Source organism: Vanellus vanellus, assembly GCF_965231255.1.
Source record: "Vanellus vanellus genome assembly, chromosome: 18".
NCBI lineage: Eukaryota > Metazoa > Chordata > Aves > Charadriiformes > Charadriidae > Vanellus > Vanellus vanellus.
The window spans coordinates 9,222,914-9,240,777 of record NC_138923.1 but is presented as its reverse complement, the minus strand read 5'-3'; the positions used below and the strand labels follow the sequence as shown (position 1 = coordinate 9,240,777).

Here is a 17,864-nt window from a genome sequence, read left to right as displayed (position 1 = left end):
CAGCATCCTTCCCCGACCTGTCCATGCCACCCACAAGGATCACACCCCACCGTACTCCCCTTTCCCCATCATGGGCTTCAAACCGTGGACGTACCCCATCTTCTCTGGTGTCAACCAAGGTGTCAGGACAGAGCCACGGGTCCCCTCCCTGGTCACATACTTGGAGCAGCGCACTTCACCAGCAACAGCTCACAGCCTGCAGCCCCCTGCCCTCCCCTTTTACCAGCTCCGAGGACTGTGCTGAAGCCCCGCAGTTGGGTCCCACGCTGTCCTAGGTGGCACGAACCGGTCCCAGTGCCAGCCTGGCAAAGCAAAGGGACCTCCCTCCGCCAGAGTTGGGATCTCTGCTCCCACAGACGCCAGGGGACCATGGCACAAGGTGACAGTCACAGACAGGAGAGTACCTGGGAGGGGAGGGTGTTAACCCCTGCAGCACCCTGCCACCTCCGCACAGCCCGCTGGAAACCTCCCGGGGCGAGCGCTCAGCAGCAGCGTTCAACGCAGAGGGACCGAGGTGCAGGGGCGCAGGTAACAGGACCCACCGCACCAGGCTAATAGAAAACCGGTTGCGTTTTACCCCGTGTCTATTAGAGACTGAATTTGTCCGCCTTTCCATCACATGGGCTCCCTGGGGAAGGCTGGGAGGAGGGCAGCTCCTCCGTCTTCCCCCGCCTCATCCGGCGGCCTCGTCACTGCGAGCTGCTGATCTCATACATCTGCTAAACCTGCTACAAATGTCACCTCATCGACAGAAGCCGCTTGACAATAATAGGGCATTTCAACAAGCCTCCTGCTTCTATTTAGATGCAACACACATCCCTGTTCACAGTAATGCGTGTTGAATTATGCAGGAACCAGCTTTCAATTTGCTACAAGAGGCTGAGGAGACGCGGTGCCAGACGAAGCCATTTATTTCAGCTCGCTCTCTGGGGTTTGTTTTCAAGTCAGCACAACGCTGGCTACAACTCCCCTGAAGTATTTTCAATCCCGATAGCCGCCAGAGCTAACCACGGCTGAGCTGCCTCCTCCCAAAAAAAAGCCCCTCGCGGCTTCCCGGCGCTGGGACCCTCGGGCCGGAGGGCATCGCTGCCGGCGGGGTGCAGGTGGGCTCTCTCCGGAGCAGGGGAGCACCGTGGCCCTGAGATCTGCTTCTGGAGAGTTTCCCTTCGGAATCGTCTCTGTCCGTAGCAGCACGGCTGCTGCGCTGGGAAGCCGCACATAGCGAAGCCATAAAGTGTCCTTGTAGGTAAAGGCCAAAAAAGAGCATCCCATAAAGGCAGCCAAGACTTAGACTCCTACAAGGAGCAGCAGCCTGACTCCGAGATCTCTTGTCGAGCCCTGCCAGATAAGGTATTCCCCGCTCCATCCTCCAGCCTCGTATGAAGAAAGAGATGAAGTATTCTTGTAGCAGCAAATAAATACTGCAGAGACCTTCCACTTCTCAGAAATAGCTGCATTTCATCATCTCAGCCTCACCAGACACCCGGCACAGAGCAAGAGCAAATGCAGAGGGTTATTTCAGCGTGTGTTCCCGCTCCCCGGGGTTAGCCAGCCCGCACGCTCGCGGAGCCCCGGCTGTACCCCTGTACCCCCTCAGCCCCCCCGAAGGACTGCTCGGCAGCCAGGAGATGCTCCCCGCTCCAGCCTCCCCCCTCCCCAGCAGCAAGCCTGGCAAAGAGCTAGCAGGGTACCGGGGTCATTTATACCCTCTGCAGCCCGGGGGTGACGCGGGGCAGCAGCGGTGTCCCCTCCTGCAAACACACAGGCACGTGCTGCCAGAAGGCATCGCCCGAAGGCAAATGGGGAATTAAACAGGCGCAGCTGACCCCGGCCCCAAAAGCGCACACACAATGGCACACAGCAATTTGGGGGTTTTTTGCCTCTCCCTCTCTTTGCTGGGAGACTTCCCGGTCCCTCAGCACCCCAGGGCTTCCCCGGTGTACCCGGGGTGGGGGTAATTAGCCCCCCTCCTGACCCTGCTGCTATGTTAGTTCCCTCAGTGGCAGCCCTGCCTGTTACAGCACTCCCTATTCTCACTACTTTCACGGGCAGAGGGGCTACTGAGGAATGGGGACCGCATCCCAGATGCTGCCTGGACTGGGCAGCCAGTACCTTCTCTGCAATAGGGCTCTTTATGGGGGCTTGGCAGAGGCTCCATCCTAGAAAGAGAATTTCAGAGGACAGGTTGGTTCTCACACCAGGAGGTAGTTGCTTTGCAAGAAGGCTTTCCCTAAGCAAGGCTATAACCTGCTGGGAAGGGAATTTCTTAGGAAAGGGACCCAGACAGTTTCCCTCATCACAGCTTCTCACTCCTTTCCCGTTTCCCCGTCAGCTGCCTCTTGTTTACACAAGGTCCTGTTAGAGCCCAGGTGCTTCAAGCAGGGCCAGTTATAATGCGAGCTTCGGAATGGGGAAGGAACTGGAAAGCAAACTTCTCCAGGGTTTCTCTTCTTAGAGCCAAGCAGCTGTATAGTTCTGCATCTGAAAAGTCACACCCCGGGTTTACAGCTCTTATCTCTTTGCACTTCAGCCACGAAGCTCTGTTTATTGGCTTGATTGGACTCTGAGCTCTTCAAAGCACGGGGTGTCTTCCTGCCTTTCAGCACTAAGGTCTGTCAACTACAACAAAATCTTCTCCGTGAGCCCTTCTAATTATGCCTTACAGTACCTGTTCCTTCGTTACGGCCGTGAGACAGAGAAGCACCAGTGCTGGTGGCTGTGCAGGGGCAGAGGGGTTTGCTTTCCTCCTGCTCTCATCTGAGCTCACCCATGGCACCGACAGCGGAGCTAAGAAGTTGCACTTCTGAGCTCTACTTATTTCTCTTCCCATAAGATAACCCCCCTCTGACCTAGGCTCGCTGCTGTATTCGTGCTAGGTCAAATCCTGAGGCCCCACAAGCCATCCCTCCGTCCCGAGAGCCCGGGCTGGGGCTGGGGCTGGGGCTGGGGCTGGGGCCAGGGCAGAGTGCCTTACCGAGCTCGGCGTCAAGCCCATATTTGCTTCAATGTACGTCTCTGTCTTTGGCTCCACTGCGAGTTCAGCTTCCAAGATCTTTTCCACGGGCATGTCCTCATTGGCGCTACTTGTTGACTCCACCTCGTTCTCGTTGCGGTCCTTCCCCCGCTGCCTCTCCTCCTGGACGGCTGGAAGCGGACAGAGAAGGAACAGTGTCAGTCTAGAGCTCCCCACCACGGTGTCACGGGCTGAGCTGGGATCCCAGAGCTCCACCGAGCTACAGGCGTTACTTAGGCATGAAAACCTACAGCACCCTCAGACCTGTAGGATCACACAGACATCTGACGCTTTGTTCTCCCACCACTGCGGTCAGTGGGTCTCGGGCTTGGATAGTCCAAGGGGGTACGAGGTTTGGGGGAAGCCACCGAGCAGCCCTGGGCTGGGAGAGCTGCTCCGTGTGCGCTCCCGCTCAGACCCCGAGACTCCCCCTTCTGCAGAGGGAGAAGTCCTGGAAGCAAAAAGGTTAAAGACAAATGATGAAAGGCCAAGGAAGCGGCACGGCGAGTCACCGCGGGAGAAGGAAATGGATGGGGGAAGCGATAGCATGAGGGAATCCTAAAGAAAAGAGATACTGGTCAGTTTAAAGCGTAAATCCAGAGTTCAACGATCTTCTGAGCCTGTTAGTGCTGAATTTCCATGGAGGTCATGGCATGCATCTCGTTCCCTGGTCCAGCAGTGACGCTAGTGGCCGCCGCGAGGCTCGGTGGCAGCAGGGTGCCAGCCTGGGGCCGGACGCGGGGGCAGGGATCTGCCGCAGGCGCCCTACGCAAACCCCCGTCCCGTCTTTGTCTCTGGGCAATTTCTAAACAGACAGGAGAGACCTGTCCCAAATCCTGCGTGGTAGGAGGAATCTAGCCAGAAGCATGTCACATGCTGATGAGTTCACGTCTGAAGAGCACATAGATGAAAAACACTTATTAGATGCTAATAACATTATTAATGATCTCCCTTTGAAGCCAGCACACACGCCTTCCCTAAACCTGGAAAGTAGCTTTATGCAGACAGTTACACCAGTAACTACCTCTTTCTCAATCACCACATTACATACCCTAAATCACACACTTTTCCACACGCCGTTGTTTCCCACAGTACGTTTTAGCCTGGTTTAACTGAGAACAGCCCGAGCAACGGGAGATTCCATCACCGGCCATGAAAGACAACTCCCTGAACTCATCCAGCTCTTTGCTGAAGACCGAACGAGGCATTCAGTAATGCAAAAAGCTGCTACTTATTGACGTTTATCCTGACGCTTTGCCTCCCTGCCGAATTTGAAGCTGGTTATGTGATGTTAAGAGAAAGCAGCAGGGGCACGGGCGTTGTGCTAAGGAAATCAGAGCTGTCTGTAACACAATAAGGCTCTTTAGGCAGTCGGTGGCACCAGCTCTACGCCAAGTGCAAAAATAAAACCTAGAATAGAAAACGTATTTCTTAAAAAGCAGGAAATTAAGACACGGGCTAAAAGAGTCCTGTACGGACGTTGATCCCATCCACCCCAGCACGCCAAAGCCTGGGGCCGACTTCCACCGCTCGCCCTCCCCTCCCGCCGCAGCCGCCGGTGCAGCGCTGCCGTTCGCTGCACGTCAGCAGCGCTCACACTCCTTCCACGTGAAAGCTGTTATGCAAAAAAGCGAGAGGGTTATTTTTTGCAAACTGCTCTCAAGTTTACGGGCCGCAGAGGCTCACGAAGGCCCACGCAGCGTTTTCTGCTCGGTCTGCCAGAGCCAGGTAAGCTGCTGCCGCCGGAGCTCAGATTTGTGCCGTGGCTTTTGTCCATCTGGCTCTTGTCTGGCACGGATTCTTCTCTTCGCTTTTTTTGGGCCAACATAAAATCCTGCTTAAATTTCTCTCCCCCTTTGCCCTCCCCCCCATCCCTACTCCTGTTTTCTCCATCGTCAAAAGGCTAGAAATTTTTGCTTAATGCCAACCCTTCCTCAACAGCACAGATGCAGCGAAACTCCTTTGGGCCCATTAGAAGAGATAAAACACCTTCTAAATAACAGAAAAGCCGAAGAGAAAGGCAAACCCTCAACACATGGGATTTTACAAAATGACTTAAATGCCAAAGACCTGATGCACAGCCGCAGCAGGTCTCAAGGATAAAGGTGCAAAGCGTGGTTCCTCGCTCTGAGATCAACCACCTCCACCGCCGGGAAGGGGCGTTAGTCCAAAAAACACGTCCTCTTGCTCAGCCGCCAGTGACTTAGCTGCACACTGGGATCTGTGGGAAGGCGTTGCAGAGGTCTGGGGAGACAGCGGCTGCTTCAAGCCTTAAATCTGCAAATCTCAACCCCATCGAAACCAACGGCCACCGTCTTGGAGGTGAAGAACCACATACACCTGAAGGGTTACAGGAGGCTGAGTCCTACAGGTCACCGCGACAGCACTTGCCAGTGATTAGGCTGAATCCAGCCGATGGAAACAATAGATGGAAGAGACGGATGGAAAGAGATTAGACATATAAGTCATCATTTTTCTCGATCCGTGCTTTGAGCTGCTACACCAGCCAGTCGGTGCTGCTGCTCGCGGCGGAGCCGGTCAGCGGGACGCTGACTCATCCCAGCCTGCTCAGCCCCACGCGGAATCCCCCCGCTCGCCCCTGCCCAGCCGGCCGCCGCCAGCAGTGATGCTCCAGGCAGAGCAGATGGCGTATTCGCACCGACTATCTCAGCTCCAAAGATAAACCAAGCCCTTGCCAGGGAGAGGGTTACCTCCTCTGCTACCCCCGTGTTTCCAAGACCAGAGAGCCCTCTCCAAAGCCAGGACAAGCCTGGCATCACTCTGCAATCCCCCCTCGGAGTGGATGACCTCCATCCATCTCCTGCCCCTGGCTCTCTGGGCTGCGGGAAAGCAGTGCCCGTTTCCCAACGCTGCGCACAGAGATGCCGTTACCCTCCCTTCCCCCTAAGAAGTGGCTTCATGAGCAGTTCTTCACCGAGATGTGCATCTGCAGGATGAGGTGACTCTACTACCTGACGTTCAGCTGCTGCTTGCTCGCAGGACCCGTTACCGGGTGGTTATGAACCTGACCTGTTCCTCACTTGGAAACGACGCAGGACGCCTGCCCAGCCCTGGTTGTTGGACGCCGCTTTCGGGGCTGCCTGCGAGGCAGCGACTCCTCTCGATGTTAAGACTCAGCTGTAGATGTTATTTTTTTCTCCCAACGGGGCAGCTCGAGGAATGACGCGGGAACTGGTTCACTCTTCATGCGAGCATAGGTTGGCTCCTGCAGCTGCTCCGTGCCTGGCCCTGCGGTACACTCGCCAGGGCACACATGAACTCCTCGCCGATCAGCATCTTACAGTCACCTCCTTCTTCCAGGGGCAGCACTCCCAAAGTGGCACTCCCGAAGTCCCTCCTCAGCATCCAGAGGTTGAATTCATTTCAAACCTAGTGTTTCCACTTTCCCAGTTTCAGATTCACCCTGAAGCATCGTACGGCTCCAGGGGTGGAAAGCCCAACACGCTGGCCTGAAAGGCACCGGGATTTGCAGATGCATTCAAGACTCTTGTCCTCTGTGGGTTCCAAGACTTGGACTTCCCTGCAGATGCAGCCGACCTTGCAGCCTGTGTTTCAGAAGCTCAGCAGAACTGAGAGGACATCCAAGGCGCAAGGAGCAGGCAAAAGCGTTGAAGAGCTGCCAGTCATACAGCTGCTTAGCAGAGTCCTCCACGTCTCTGATCGCCACTGCCATAAACCCAGCGGTAAATGTCTGCAATTTACTGCAATCAGTGTTTCCCCAGTCCTGCTGAGGACCTGACAAGCTGGTGCTCCTTCTTAGCAGAGAGGCTGAGGGACACTTTGCCAGTTCAGAAAAGAATGGAGCCTGTGTTTCTTGAGATGCAGGGAAAAAATAGCAGGTGGGGTAGGGGGAAGGAAAGAAGGAGCAAGTATTCAAGCAAATTAGCTTTTCTTTTTTTTTCCAAATCATGCAATATGGGATGTTTGTGTGAAGGAAAATCTTCAGTAGTGAGGAGACCCCTCATCATAAAGACCCAGGACCTTATCTCTGGAGTGCGCTCCCCACTCCCACTGGGGATCTGTCAAATAAACCATGGTGGAGATGACAAAAATACATTTTTCCAATGGATTTGGTTTGGGACCTGAGTTTCTTTGTGGCTTTGTTTTTTATTTATCTTTTTTTAAAAAGAGAAATACAAACATGGTAGCTGCACGGCAGCTTGTCTGGTAATATTGAAATGGGAATACCTTGTTCTTCTCGGCTTCCCAGAAGTCTTGTGGGCCGGGATGGATGGTGCTCCATCCCTGTAACACAGTAAAGTTTAGAAACAAAGATCATTATATCATTTGGTTCTTGTTGCTTCTGCTGGATCTTTCTCTTCCTTTCATGTAAGTTGTAAACTCACATGCTAAAGATAAAAAACACCTGAGGGGTTCTGCGACTGGCTCCTCCAACCCAAATTCTCCCTTGTGGCAGAATCAATGCACATTTACGAAAAAATAAATATTCTCAACTCTAGAGAAGCCACAAGATGCTTCTCCCTCCTGTCTCACAAGTGACGCTTTGCAGGATTAGCGAGGACGCAGCTCCCCTGAACTGCCGGTTCTGCTGTTGGCTCGCTCATCACCGCTGCCCCCTCTGCACTGTGCCCTTCTGCTGAGCTGGTGGCTCAGGGGACATCCAGCTCCTGCCCACGAAGACCTCGGGAAGAGGATTAAACTACAGAGTGGTAACAACGCACTTGACAGCGTGACCTGCAAGGACCTTTCCAAACCTCAGTTGGGCTCTCTTGCTCTTCCTGCAATAAGAGGGTGATAATGAGGTGACGGGCTGGCGAACGCATCCCCGCTGCTGCGGGCTGAGCTGCCGCTCACCGGGAGGAGGGAAGGGCTGGCAAAGGCTCTGCAAGACCAGCGTGACCCTCCCGTCTGCCATAGCGCTCAGTTACTGCCTCAGCAAACGGGCTTGTCTGGACAAACTCCGGGGCTCGTCTGGGATGGATGCGGGGAAGCCATCGAGAGGAGCCCTTGTCCTCGTCCTTCCACCAGGCTGCAGTCAGACGAGGTCCAGTCTTAGGACCGTGCTGTTCCCAACGAGGCTGATTTTTCTGGTCACGAGGGTGGCACAGCATTTGATCGACAGTGCGGGTCTATTCGTCTTAAATGCAGGAGCTGAGCCAGGCACATTGTTTGTTGCAACCCAGAAAACGCTCTCCTGCGAGGCAAAGCAGCCCCACGCTGCCGTTACACCAGCCCTGTCTGCCGCGCCGTGATTTCGGAGATGAGCTTCCGCACACTCTCCTCTGCCTTGATGGCTGTGCCAAGGCTTTTCTTTTTCTTCAAGGAGACTCGTATGGTTGAGAGGTTTTCTAGTCTGATTTTCTTAACATAAGGGAAGCATTTTAACCTTGCAGTCCACTTGAGGAGAAAAAAAGATGTTGGAGTCGAAGAGCTCTGTCTGAGAGGCAGCCCCACCTCCTCCAGCTATGTCTCAGCCGAGCCAAGGACAGAAGCCTGTGTTTTCCATGGCACCTGATGAAGAGGCTCTCATGTCATTCTGCTTCATTTGGCCTGTGCTCGCCTAAGGCCGGTTGCTGTCATTTTTCATCTCTAGCTTCTCCAGCCCATCTGCACATCCCCAGGCCACGGTACAGCAAGATACAAAGCCCCATGTGTCAAGACCACTTCTTGGTGACCTCTCTCTGTTTAAGAACCAAAATGTCTCGGCCCGTGGCTTGCAGACCTGCCTGGGTTTGAGGGCTCATGTGCAAAAATGACGTATTCATCCTCTGCTGGTGTGCACATCAACACTGGACGCCTTGCCTTTGCTCGTGGTGCAGCATCTGATGGCTACGTAAGCAGGTTGGAGTCCGCTGCAGGTGAGCAACCAACCTAGCTCAGGTGCCCAAACCAACCAGGGTGGGTGGCTACAGTTGAGTAATGAACTTTCCAGCGGCTGGAGAAGGACAAGCTGCTCACTGAGGCTCTGGGGAGGACTTGGAAGCCACTGTAGCATCCCTGACTCCTGCCACTTCATCACAAGCCGTGGGATGAACATCATGAAGTCCCGGTTCTTTGAGCCACGTGAACCCACCCTGAATCCCAATCCTCTGGAGGCCAAAGTTTGCTTTCCTTTTTAAGCCTTGGGCTTGTGGAGAGAAACCTGATGCTGTGATCTGCAGACTAATTAGATTTAAAAAAAAAAAGAAAGACGTCAAGTGCGTGCTCTGTTTTCAAAGCTTGGTGCTAGATGCAAGGCAGGCGCTCGCAGCCGCGTCCCCCACGCCGTGGGCACGGGCACTGCCACCCTCCACAGGCACTGCCACCCTCCACGGGCACTGCCACGCTTGGCGGGCACCGCGCTGTTGTGCCGGAGGAATGTTAACGAGGGGAGAAAGAGGCACAAAAGGGACAGGATTTTCCACCGAGGCAGAGGATTTTCTGAGTCGTGTGTCCCCCCCGCCCCGCTCCGTGGGTAGGAGCATCGCAGGCTTGTTTGTTTGCTTGGAGAGAGCTGGAGGTGATGGTGGCTCCTAATTACCACTTACCCAGCGTTAATACAGATGGGCACTTGTTTCCAAGAGGAAAATCCATCCTTCCAAGAACAATAGCACGGATGACTGGCTGGGGTTTGTTTCTTTTCATAGGGGAGGAAGGGGAAGGATAGTTCACTCCCACCAAAAATGGACTGAATGGGGTTTTCTCTGGGGGATGGATCCAGCGCCCGGAGTCCCTGGGCACGGGGAGCCCGGCACCGCCGGGGGCAGGCACTGATGCTCAGCCTGGTTCTTGGGCAGCGCGAAAGCCATGGGTGAACAGAAGATGCGTTTTTTGGCCTTGGCTCTTCCCCGTTCATCTTCTCACTCTCTGATCTTCTCCCGCCTTCGCTCCCTTTGCTCCTTGCCGTTCCCGGACAGATGCAGGGATCCGCAGCGCAAACAGAGATGACGATGCTTTCCAGACCGCTCCAACCTGGATGTATTTTGGGGACGTGCCCCTGCATCGCCACGGCACACCACCCTCCTCCTGGAGAGCCCAGAGGGTCCGGTGGCCTCCAAGCCCCAAACCCGCTCAGTCTCCTCTTAGCCAACGAGTGGGTGGCTGCTTTATTTATGAAGTGCTGGGTGGAGGGTTATTGGGGATTTCCGTTTCACTAACGGTGGAATTTATTAGGCTCTGCTGCCTTTTTATGATGCTGCGATCTTAGCTGTGTATCACCGGCATCTTGAAGCGCTTATGCCTGAGGTACCTGTTTATATCGAAAATGCCACGACAGCTGAGGAAACTAATTCAGACAGTGTTTCTTCTGCTTTGCTTTCGTGTGCCTCTTTCTTTTTTTTTTTTCCTGAAGATGCAGCTTTCTACTACTTCAAACAACCTCAAAAGCTGAGATATAAGAAATAAATAGTGGCGTTTTCTCCAGCATTCTCAGTTGAACACTGCGTTTTTTTAAGGCAAAATACTGCTGTGATGATAAAAAAAAAATAACTTCAGTGAAACGGAGTGTTAAAAAGTGGATTGAAACCTTTGCATGCAGTCAATCCACATGGGGAACGGCTCGGGAAACCAAGAGCAAAAATCGCTAGCTCGCTTCACTCTCGAAAGCCGGACACTGCGAAGTACAAGCAAACAGCAACACTGCTAAAGCAATGAGAGAAAGTCATACCCCAAACTCTTTTTCTCAACCTAAGAGTACCCTTAAAAACAGAAAACAAATCCAGCATCATTTAACCAGCTGGTTTAAAGAGCAGCACTTTAAAAGGATATAAGAAACAAGCTCATTAAGCTGAAAGACATTTTCCATTCCAAAATTATTACTAAAAATAACCACGCTCTTGAACTCTGCCCCTTCACTGGGGTATGGCCACTTGCCTGCTTCTACATTCACTTGGATAGCGAGTTGCAGACCTGAATTTCTGCTCTTTTTCCCAGAATCCTCTTGCTCCTGTTGGTCCCGAGGGATGCTCCAGGAGCTGGGATGGCCCCGGGGGGCACCGGGGGCTGCAGAGCCGTGGCGGGGGGACCCGGCGCTGCTGTGTTACCGCTCGGCTCCAAGTCACTCCGGGTTAAAACACGGGGAAACTTGGGTCCCTCTGCACAAAGAGATTTATGTGAGCAGCTCCCCGGAGACGTGCGGAGGTCTCCGAGCTGCGGACTAGAGTTGCTCCCTGCAACGCTGCGAGTCAAACCCCTCCTGGGTTAAATCCCTCAGCTCGACGGCAGCGCGAGCCAGAGGGGGAAAACCAACCCGCAAACTCAGGGGAAAAGGAAGAATGATCTCAGGCTGTGAAGTTTAATGAAGTCTTGAAGTCAGAGATCAGGCATGCGACTGGACAGAAGATGTCCTGGATCCTCAGAGCACGATTCTCTGAGGCAGCTGATGGAGGCGAGCTGCAGCCCCGCCGTACCCAGGCCACCGCTGTCACGGTATCTGCAGCTGGATTTAGGAACGATTTTGGGGGTCAGTTATGCAGCCCAAGCCGCGGTCGCTGGGGGAGGACAGCCTTCTGGTCTCCAGATGGGCTACGAGCTTCCCAGCGGAGATGCATCAACATCCATTTTACCCGGTCAGCATCAAACGCCGCCGTCAGTGCTCCACAGCGCTTGCGGGCTGCGGGCTTCAGCTCCGCAAGCGGTAGTCCCCAGTTAACAAACTGGGCAGCCCAGCAGGTCCAACGGAGACAGTCGGGCTCGCGCCAGGAGCCGCTCATGTCCGGAGGCAGCGCTGGGGGAAGGAGAGGCGGGAGACGGAGCGGGGCCGGGCTGCGCCGGTTCCCAACGTCTGCTCCCTGTGAGCCGTCCAAGGGCGGCCGGCGGGAGCATGAGAAAGGGCTCCTCGCTGGTATTTCCTGCTCGCTGTGCGATCCGGCGGCGCTGCCAGCAGTGGTGGGGCCGGGACCTCGTCACACGAGACAGTGACACGCTGCAACGCGAGGCCGTGGAGTTTGTAGTCTGCCATGACCCCCTTCACCTCTGGAGTTAACCCCGGCTGACGGCATCGCACGGCAGACGCCTTTGTCCCAAGACCCTCAGTGTTTACTCCCACCTCCTCACAAGACCTCTGCCTCCCTAACTCAAAGGCAGTTTCCACTTTTCCCCTTTAAAACATAAGGCTGCGGATACGCAGACACCTTAGACCCTAATGAGTAACAGATCACGCAGAGAGAGTTACGCTTCTGGATGCAAACAGCCGCCCCCACAACAATAATCCCTGCCTTAGTCAAGATCCCCGATGGTAAGCTTAACTTTGTTGACTATCCGATATTTAGTGGGAGACAGAGTACAAAAACCAAAGCCTCACACAGCTGGCAGTAATCCATAGGGGAAAAATGCTCCCAGTTGCTTATTTATTATAGCTGCAATACCTCAGCGTCCATGAGGCTCATTCAGCGTGAACAGGGCATCGGGATCTATCTTAAATGTTTCTAACAGGGAGCAGCAAGGAGATGCACGCACCATAGAATCATAGAATCAATCACAGAATCATAGAACCAATCACAGAAGCATAGAATAATAGAATCATAGAATGGTTTGGGTTGGAGGGGACCTTGAAGATCATCTCACTCCAACCCCTCTGCCATGGGCAGGGACACCTCCCGCTAGACCAGACTGCTCAAAGCCCCATCACCTGGCCCTGGACGCCAGAAGGAATCCTCGGCTTCTGCAGGCTTTCACCCCTTTATGCCGAGATCCCCGAGACCTGATTGCGAAAGCAAAGCCTTGTAGCCCTGAAGCAATCTCCCATCCTTCCAGCAGTACCCCGCAGCCCCCCTGCCTCCCTCCTCTGTGGGTACACCGCCTCGTCTGCCCCGGCCAGGCTCCCTCCCGGAACACGTGGTCAAGGTCCATCCCTCCCGGTCTGCTCTTGGCATGTTCACCTGGAGAGCCTCCAGGTGTCGGGATCAAACCCTTCCAGAGCTCCATCAGCTGCTCAAGAGGTCCCATTGATTTTAGTCCTTTAAGCCAACTTCTTAGCTGTGTAAGAGACCCTTTCCTTTTACCCTTCTGGCACAGGTTTTTGGGTACAAACGTGACCCTCAACCCTCTTCCCAGCATCCCCTCTGCAGCACTGCTCACCACCACGCAGGATGCCTTATTCTCTTCACCAGAGTACTTAGTTTAGAGGGTTTTACTGTACTTCCATGACATACAAATGCCTTTGGGCTACAGGAGAGAGACTTCCCCAGCAGGAATCTGCTATGCCTTTATGTAGCTATAAATTAGGTCTCCAGAGCAAGGTATATTTTAGGGAAGTGAAGCCCATTACCCTGGCTCTGTTACTTAGAGGATGCAACAGTTTACACTAGAGGATAAAAAGCCAGCTATGTTGTAAGTGAGTATTTAGGCAAAAGGAATTAACAATGCAGGATTTAGCCCGAAACTTCCCCAAAATAGAGGTGGTGTGGCGGTAGCGGGACTGGTGGAAGGCCAAGGACAAAGCTCCTGGCAGGCAGAGTGGATGGGCAGCAGCAGTGACCCGGGATGGATGCGGTGGGAAGGAGACCTTTCTTTGACAAAGCGGGGGGATATCACACATGAAACTCAAGAGCTGCTCAAAATCAATGCTTAGGGAGATCCAGCTTCTCGCTTTCAGGTCTAGGACAACACTAGGACGTCTCCAAACTTCCCATGAGATACTGTGAATTTTTAGGTTTATAACCAGAGAGAGCTTTATTTGGGGACCGGGGTAGTTATTCTACCTTTCCCTACATGGGGATTATACCCCAAACATCTACTGACTGCCGAGGCACCGGCTTTCTGCCCTTCTCTGAAGCTCTCCTCGTGCCACGCCAGCATCAGAAGATCAGCCAGCACCGCCTGAGTGCACTTCGAGAGTTATGAAGATCCCATCTGTCACACTTTTAAATAATTGGCTGATCGTTATGAATTCATTTGGTATTCATTGTGATAATGTTAATCAAGATGAATTAATAGAGTCCTCATACTGTACGCCCTCCCCGGGGAATTCCACCACCATTTAGAAATTAATTAATGGACCCATAATCTTAGTGGTGCTGCCCATGCAGTCACCGTTAACGGTAGGCACGAAGCAGGTACCCGAGCACAGGATGTCAGCGCAGGCTACAGCGTTGAAAGCGTTACTGCTGACGTGCCCTTCCCTGCAGGCCTTGGCCGAGGTGTTCGAGGGGTCTGAAAGGAAAGCGGGTCTCCAGCTGCCGCTGCAAGGCTCCGGAGGCAATACGAGGATAACAGGATGCTCCACATCTATCTACGCCTGCATTTCTCCCCTGAGAAGCGAGCGATGCTGCTGTTGAACACACAGGAGACTTCTTGGCTTCTTTTTAGTCACCTGAGTCTCCTGGGGCTGGAGATTAGACCTTCCTCCCTCCGTTTCATCCTCCTGCCACACACCTCCCGCGGGATCCAGCACGCTCCATGGCTCTGCCCACCTGCAGAGCAGCCAGGACAATGCCAGCCCCGCGCACGAAGCACCGTGCCTGCACCGCACCCCCCATCTTCAGAGGCGTTTTCTGAATGTCGCAATCACGCCATTTAAGACTAGAGGTTTTCTCTTTCCCGCCAAGCTGGAAACGATGCAAACAGGACAAGAAAGACAGGAGCGAGGAAAGGGCAGAGGGTGAGGAGCTGGGACACCCTGCAACTGCTCCGTGCTGATGGCTTCATCACAGAGAAACCCTCTATCAAAGACGTACTGTTTTCGGCGAGCACGGGGAAGGGGCCACGAGCAGCCCAAGCCCTGCCCGGTGATGCTCCTTGGACGTTCCAGCTGTGCATTGCGTTTCTATCCAAAGCAACACATTATCAGCTCTTCCACTCCTTCCAACCACGTGCTCTCCCCAACTCGGTTTCTGCCTACAGCCACACCTGGCAGAGCCACTGCCTCTTCTGCAACCCACCCCCCCTTGGGCCAGAAGACTTCGTTAAAGGGTTAAGCACTGCAGGGCCAGAGAGGTCCCCCGGGCACCTCCCAGCCCGCTGCAATCCCCCCAACACCTCGAGCAGAGACGGTCCTTAGGGAACCCCATAAATCGAGCGTGGCAGGGTCTGCTCAACACTCGGCGCAGCTCCGGCACTGCCCTGTTTAATCAATGCTCCAGACAAGACTAAGTGCTCTTCAAAGACACCCGGGCCGGAGCGCTGCGCGCAGCAAGCGGAGCGCCTCGGCGGAGGGATGGGTTCACTGGCCGGCCGGGGAGGCAAGTGTGGCTCTGAAGATGTAAGGGGAGAAGGCAGCAGAGAACCGAGCAGCACCACGGGGTCATTTTCCCACCGTGGCTGGCAAAAGCCTGTTCTGCCGGCGGTTTAAAACAGATGCCGTCAGCATTTAAAAAGAGCATTTAAAAGAGGCGCTGCCAGGGAGTTTTAGATCCTAAATTTAAATTCCAGTAAGGGGAGGGATATCTTTTTATGACACTGAGCTGCTTTTTTTCCTCCCGATGAGGAAAATACCCGTTATCGCTACTGCTAGGGACCGCTACTGAGTCCGAGCAGCCGGCGCCCGGCGCTGATGCCCGAGCAGTGGACTCTGATGAGAAGGACGTTAATTCCCCGCGTGTCCCTGCCCGTCCTGAGCGAGGTGTGCCCTACAAACGGCACACAGCTGGGACACGCGCAGGAGCCCCTCACCGCCCCGGCAGCACGGCGATTAGTAACCAGCAGATTCAACCTCATCTTTATCTTGCCCGTGTCCCCTCATCAGCGCGGGATCTGCAGGATGCGACATCCCACGCTGCACAGAGAAAGAAGGGCCGAGCCAGGTGGCAGCATCTGTCGCCCAAAACGCGCTCAGCCCCGACAGCTTTCGCACCTCTGTCTGACGGGGCTCTGCGGGGAAGGGGGGAAGAGCTCCGTGTGTTTGCCATCGCTGCTCCCAACACACGGCAGCCGCTGCAAAAACAGGAGTGCAAGTTCCCAGATGGCAAATGACCTCCCGAGCGCTGCCTGCCTTCACTGCCCCCTGCTCCCGGCGCTGCGCTCGGCGCCCCTGGGCACAGGCTCCCTTACTAACACCCAACCGTCCATCATCCGTCCGGGTACCGCTCTGGGACTTACCGCTCTTTTGGATGCGGTGGCTGCGGCGCGAAAGCAAAACATAAATGAGAGCCGTGCATTTTCGGTGCCCCGGCGCAGGTGGCCCTCGGCGAGGCTCGTGCTGGCCCTGGTGCACGCAGTGCTGCCACGGTGCCAACGGGCAGGAGCCTGCCCAAGCATCCTAACGAAGGACAGGTCCCTGCAGCACCCACGGGTGCTCAGGCCAGGCTCTGCCCGCCTTACCTTCTCGCTTCATCCCCATGGCCAGACACTTCTGATAGCGGCAGTACTGGCAGCGGTTGCGCTGGCGCTTGTCGATCAAGCAGTCCTTGTTGTCACGGCAGGTGTAGGTGAGGTCTTTCCGCACCGTGCGCTTGAAGAAGCCTTTGCAGCCCTCGCAGCTGTAAACCCCGTAATGTTTACCTGCAGGGGGATGCGACTCGGGTTAAAAGGACCCACGAGCGTCCCGGGTGCCCCCAGATCCCCTCTTTGCCCTCCCTCTTCCCAGCGCCTCTCTCAGCCGCGTCTGCGGGAAGCAGAGGTTTCCCGGAGCTGTGAGCAGGAGCTGAAGAGCACTGGTCTTGGCTTGGCTTCCATAAAAACGGGGTGCCCTCCGTGGGCTACGACCTGCTTTATACCCAGGAAAAGCTCTGGCCATTTCTTAGCCGTACACCAGGGGAGAGGCAGCAGTGAAACAGGGGGTGCCCCACACCACACACACGCCCCAGTCTGCTCCGCACCACACGCCCACCCTCCTCTTCCAGCCCTGGAGCCGGCAGGCACAGGAGGTGTCCCTAAGGACCTCATAAACTAGGCGACCGGAGCACTTACAGAGCAGAAAGCTTTTAAAACAGCATAAGAATAAAGGGAATTAGCACATCTTTATCTCCCATGAGTGGAGCGACTCTATGCGAAACTACATGAAGCACATCTTTTTATCTGGCGCTGTGTGACAAGACCACGGCACATCAGAGGATGGGTGGAGAGAGGGACACTCGCTCATGCCCTGTCTTCAGAAGGGCTGCGCTGCTCAGGGCTGAGGACATAACACCGCCGCTAAGCAGAGACCTGGGGTCTCCCGGCTCGGGTCAGAGCCTGCCCCAGACCAGACGAGCTGCGGGAGGTTGGTCAATAAGGGACTTTTCATCTCCTGATGGAGAGCCCCCACCTGCGGCCGCTGTGCCGCAGGGAGCCGGGGAGCCATGCAAACCCTCGCCACGCTCTCCCGTGGCATCCGCACGCCGCCGTGAGCCCCTCCCGGGGCAGGCACCAGCCTTACCTGAAGATCTGTCCCCGCAGATGGCACATATGTGCTTGGTGAAGGAGGCCATCGTTCCTGAGGGATGTGCTGGCACTTTGAGGACTCCATTGAGCCCCAGGGGTGGCTTAATGTCCTCTGAGCTGCTGACAGGGTTCATGGGCGAGTTGAGCTGTCGAGAGAGAAGCACAGCGCTCAGCGGGGAGCCCGGGTGTGCGGGACCGAGCCAGCTCCACAGCAGGGCTCACCCGTGCGCTCGGACGTGGGGCAGGAGGGCCAGGCAGGGTGGCATTTCAAGCAGGGGACAAGCTTAAAACACCCACCCACAAAGCTGGGGGACCTAGGCACACGTGTCCAGAGACCAAGGGCACAAGCGCTCATCTGCTGCCCTGGCATAAAAGCCGGTGCGGCTCTGAGCCGGCAGCAGGATGCCACCGGATCTCACTGCTGGCACCGGGGTGGAAGGAACGGGGACACGGCCGGTCCCCCGTGCAACACCAGGAGCCACACAGGGCTGACACCACCCACCCCACGAAGGATGCTCCTGCACGATTTAAGGGGAAGAGGAGTTCCTCCTGCGTCGCCAGACCCCCCCGCCCCCGGCACAGCCCCGGCACA

The 17,864-nt window shown here is 55.2% G+C and overlaps 1 protein-coding gene across 2 annotated transcripts in view; it reads right to left on the bottom strand.

Moving 5' to 3' along the window:
* RXRA (retinoid X receptor alpha) overlaps nt 1–17,864 on the bottom strand; it is a 119,018-nt gene that overhangs the window by 15,812 nt on the left and 85,342 nt on the right. For both annotated transcript variants that reach the window (XM_082492659.1, XM_082492660.1), the window contains exons 3-5: nt 17,268–17,418; nt 16,232–16,411; nt 2,975–3,144 (exon numbers count right to left, since the gene is read on the bottom strand). In XM_082492659.1, the coding sequence (XP_082348785.1) occupies nt 2,975–3,144; nt 16,232–16,411; nt 17,268–17,418 (501 nt within the window). The remainder of the gene's footprint in view (nt 1–2,974; nt 3,145–16,231; nt 16,412–17,267; nt 17,419–17,864) is intronic.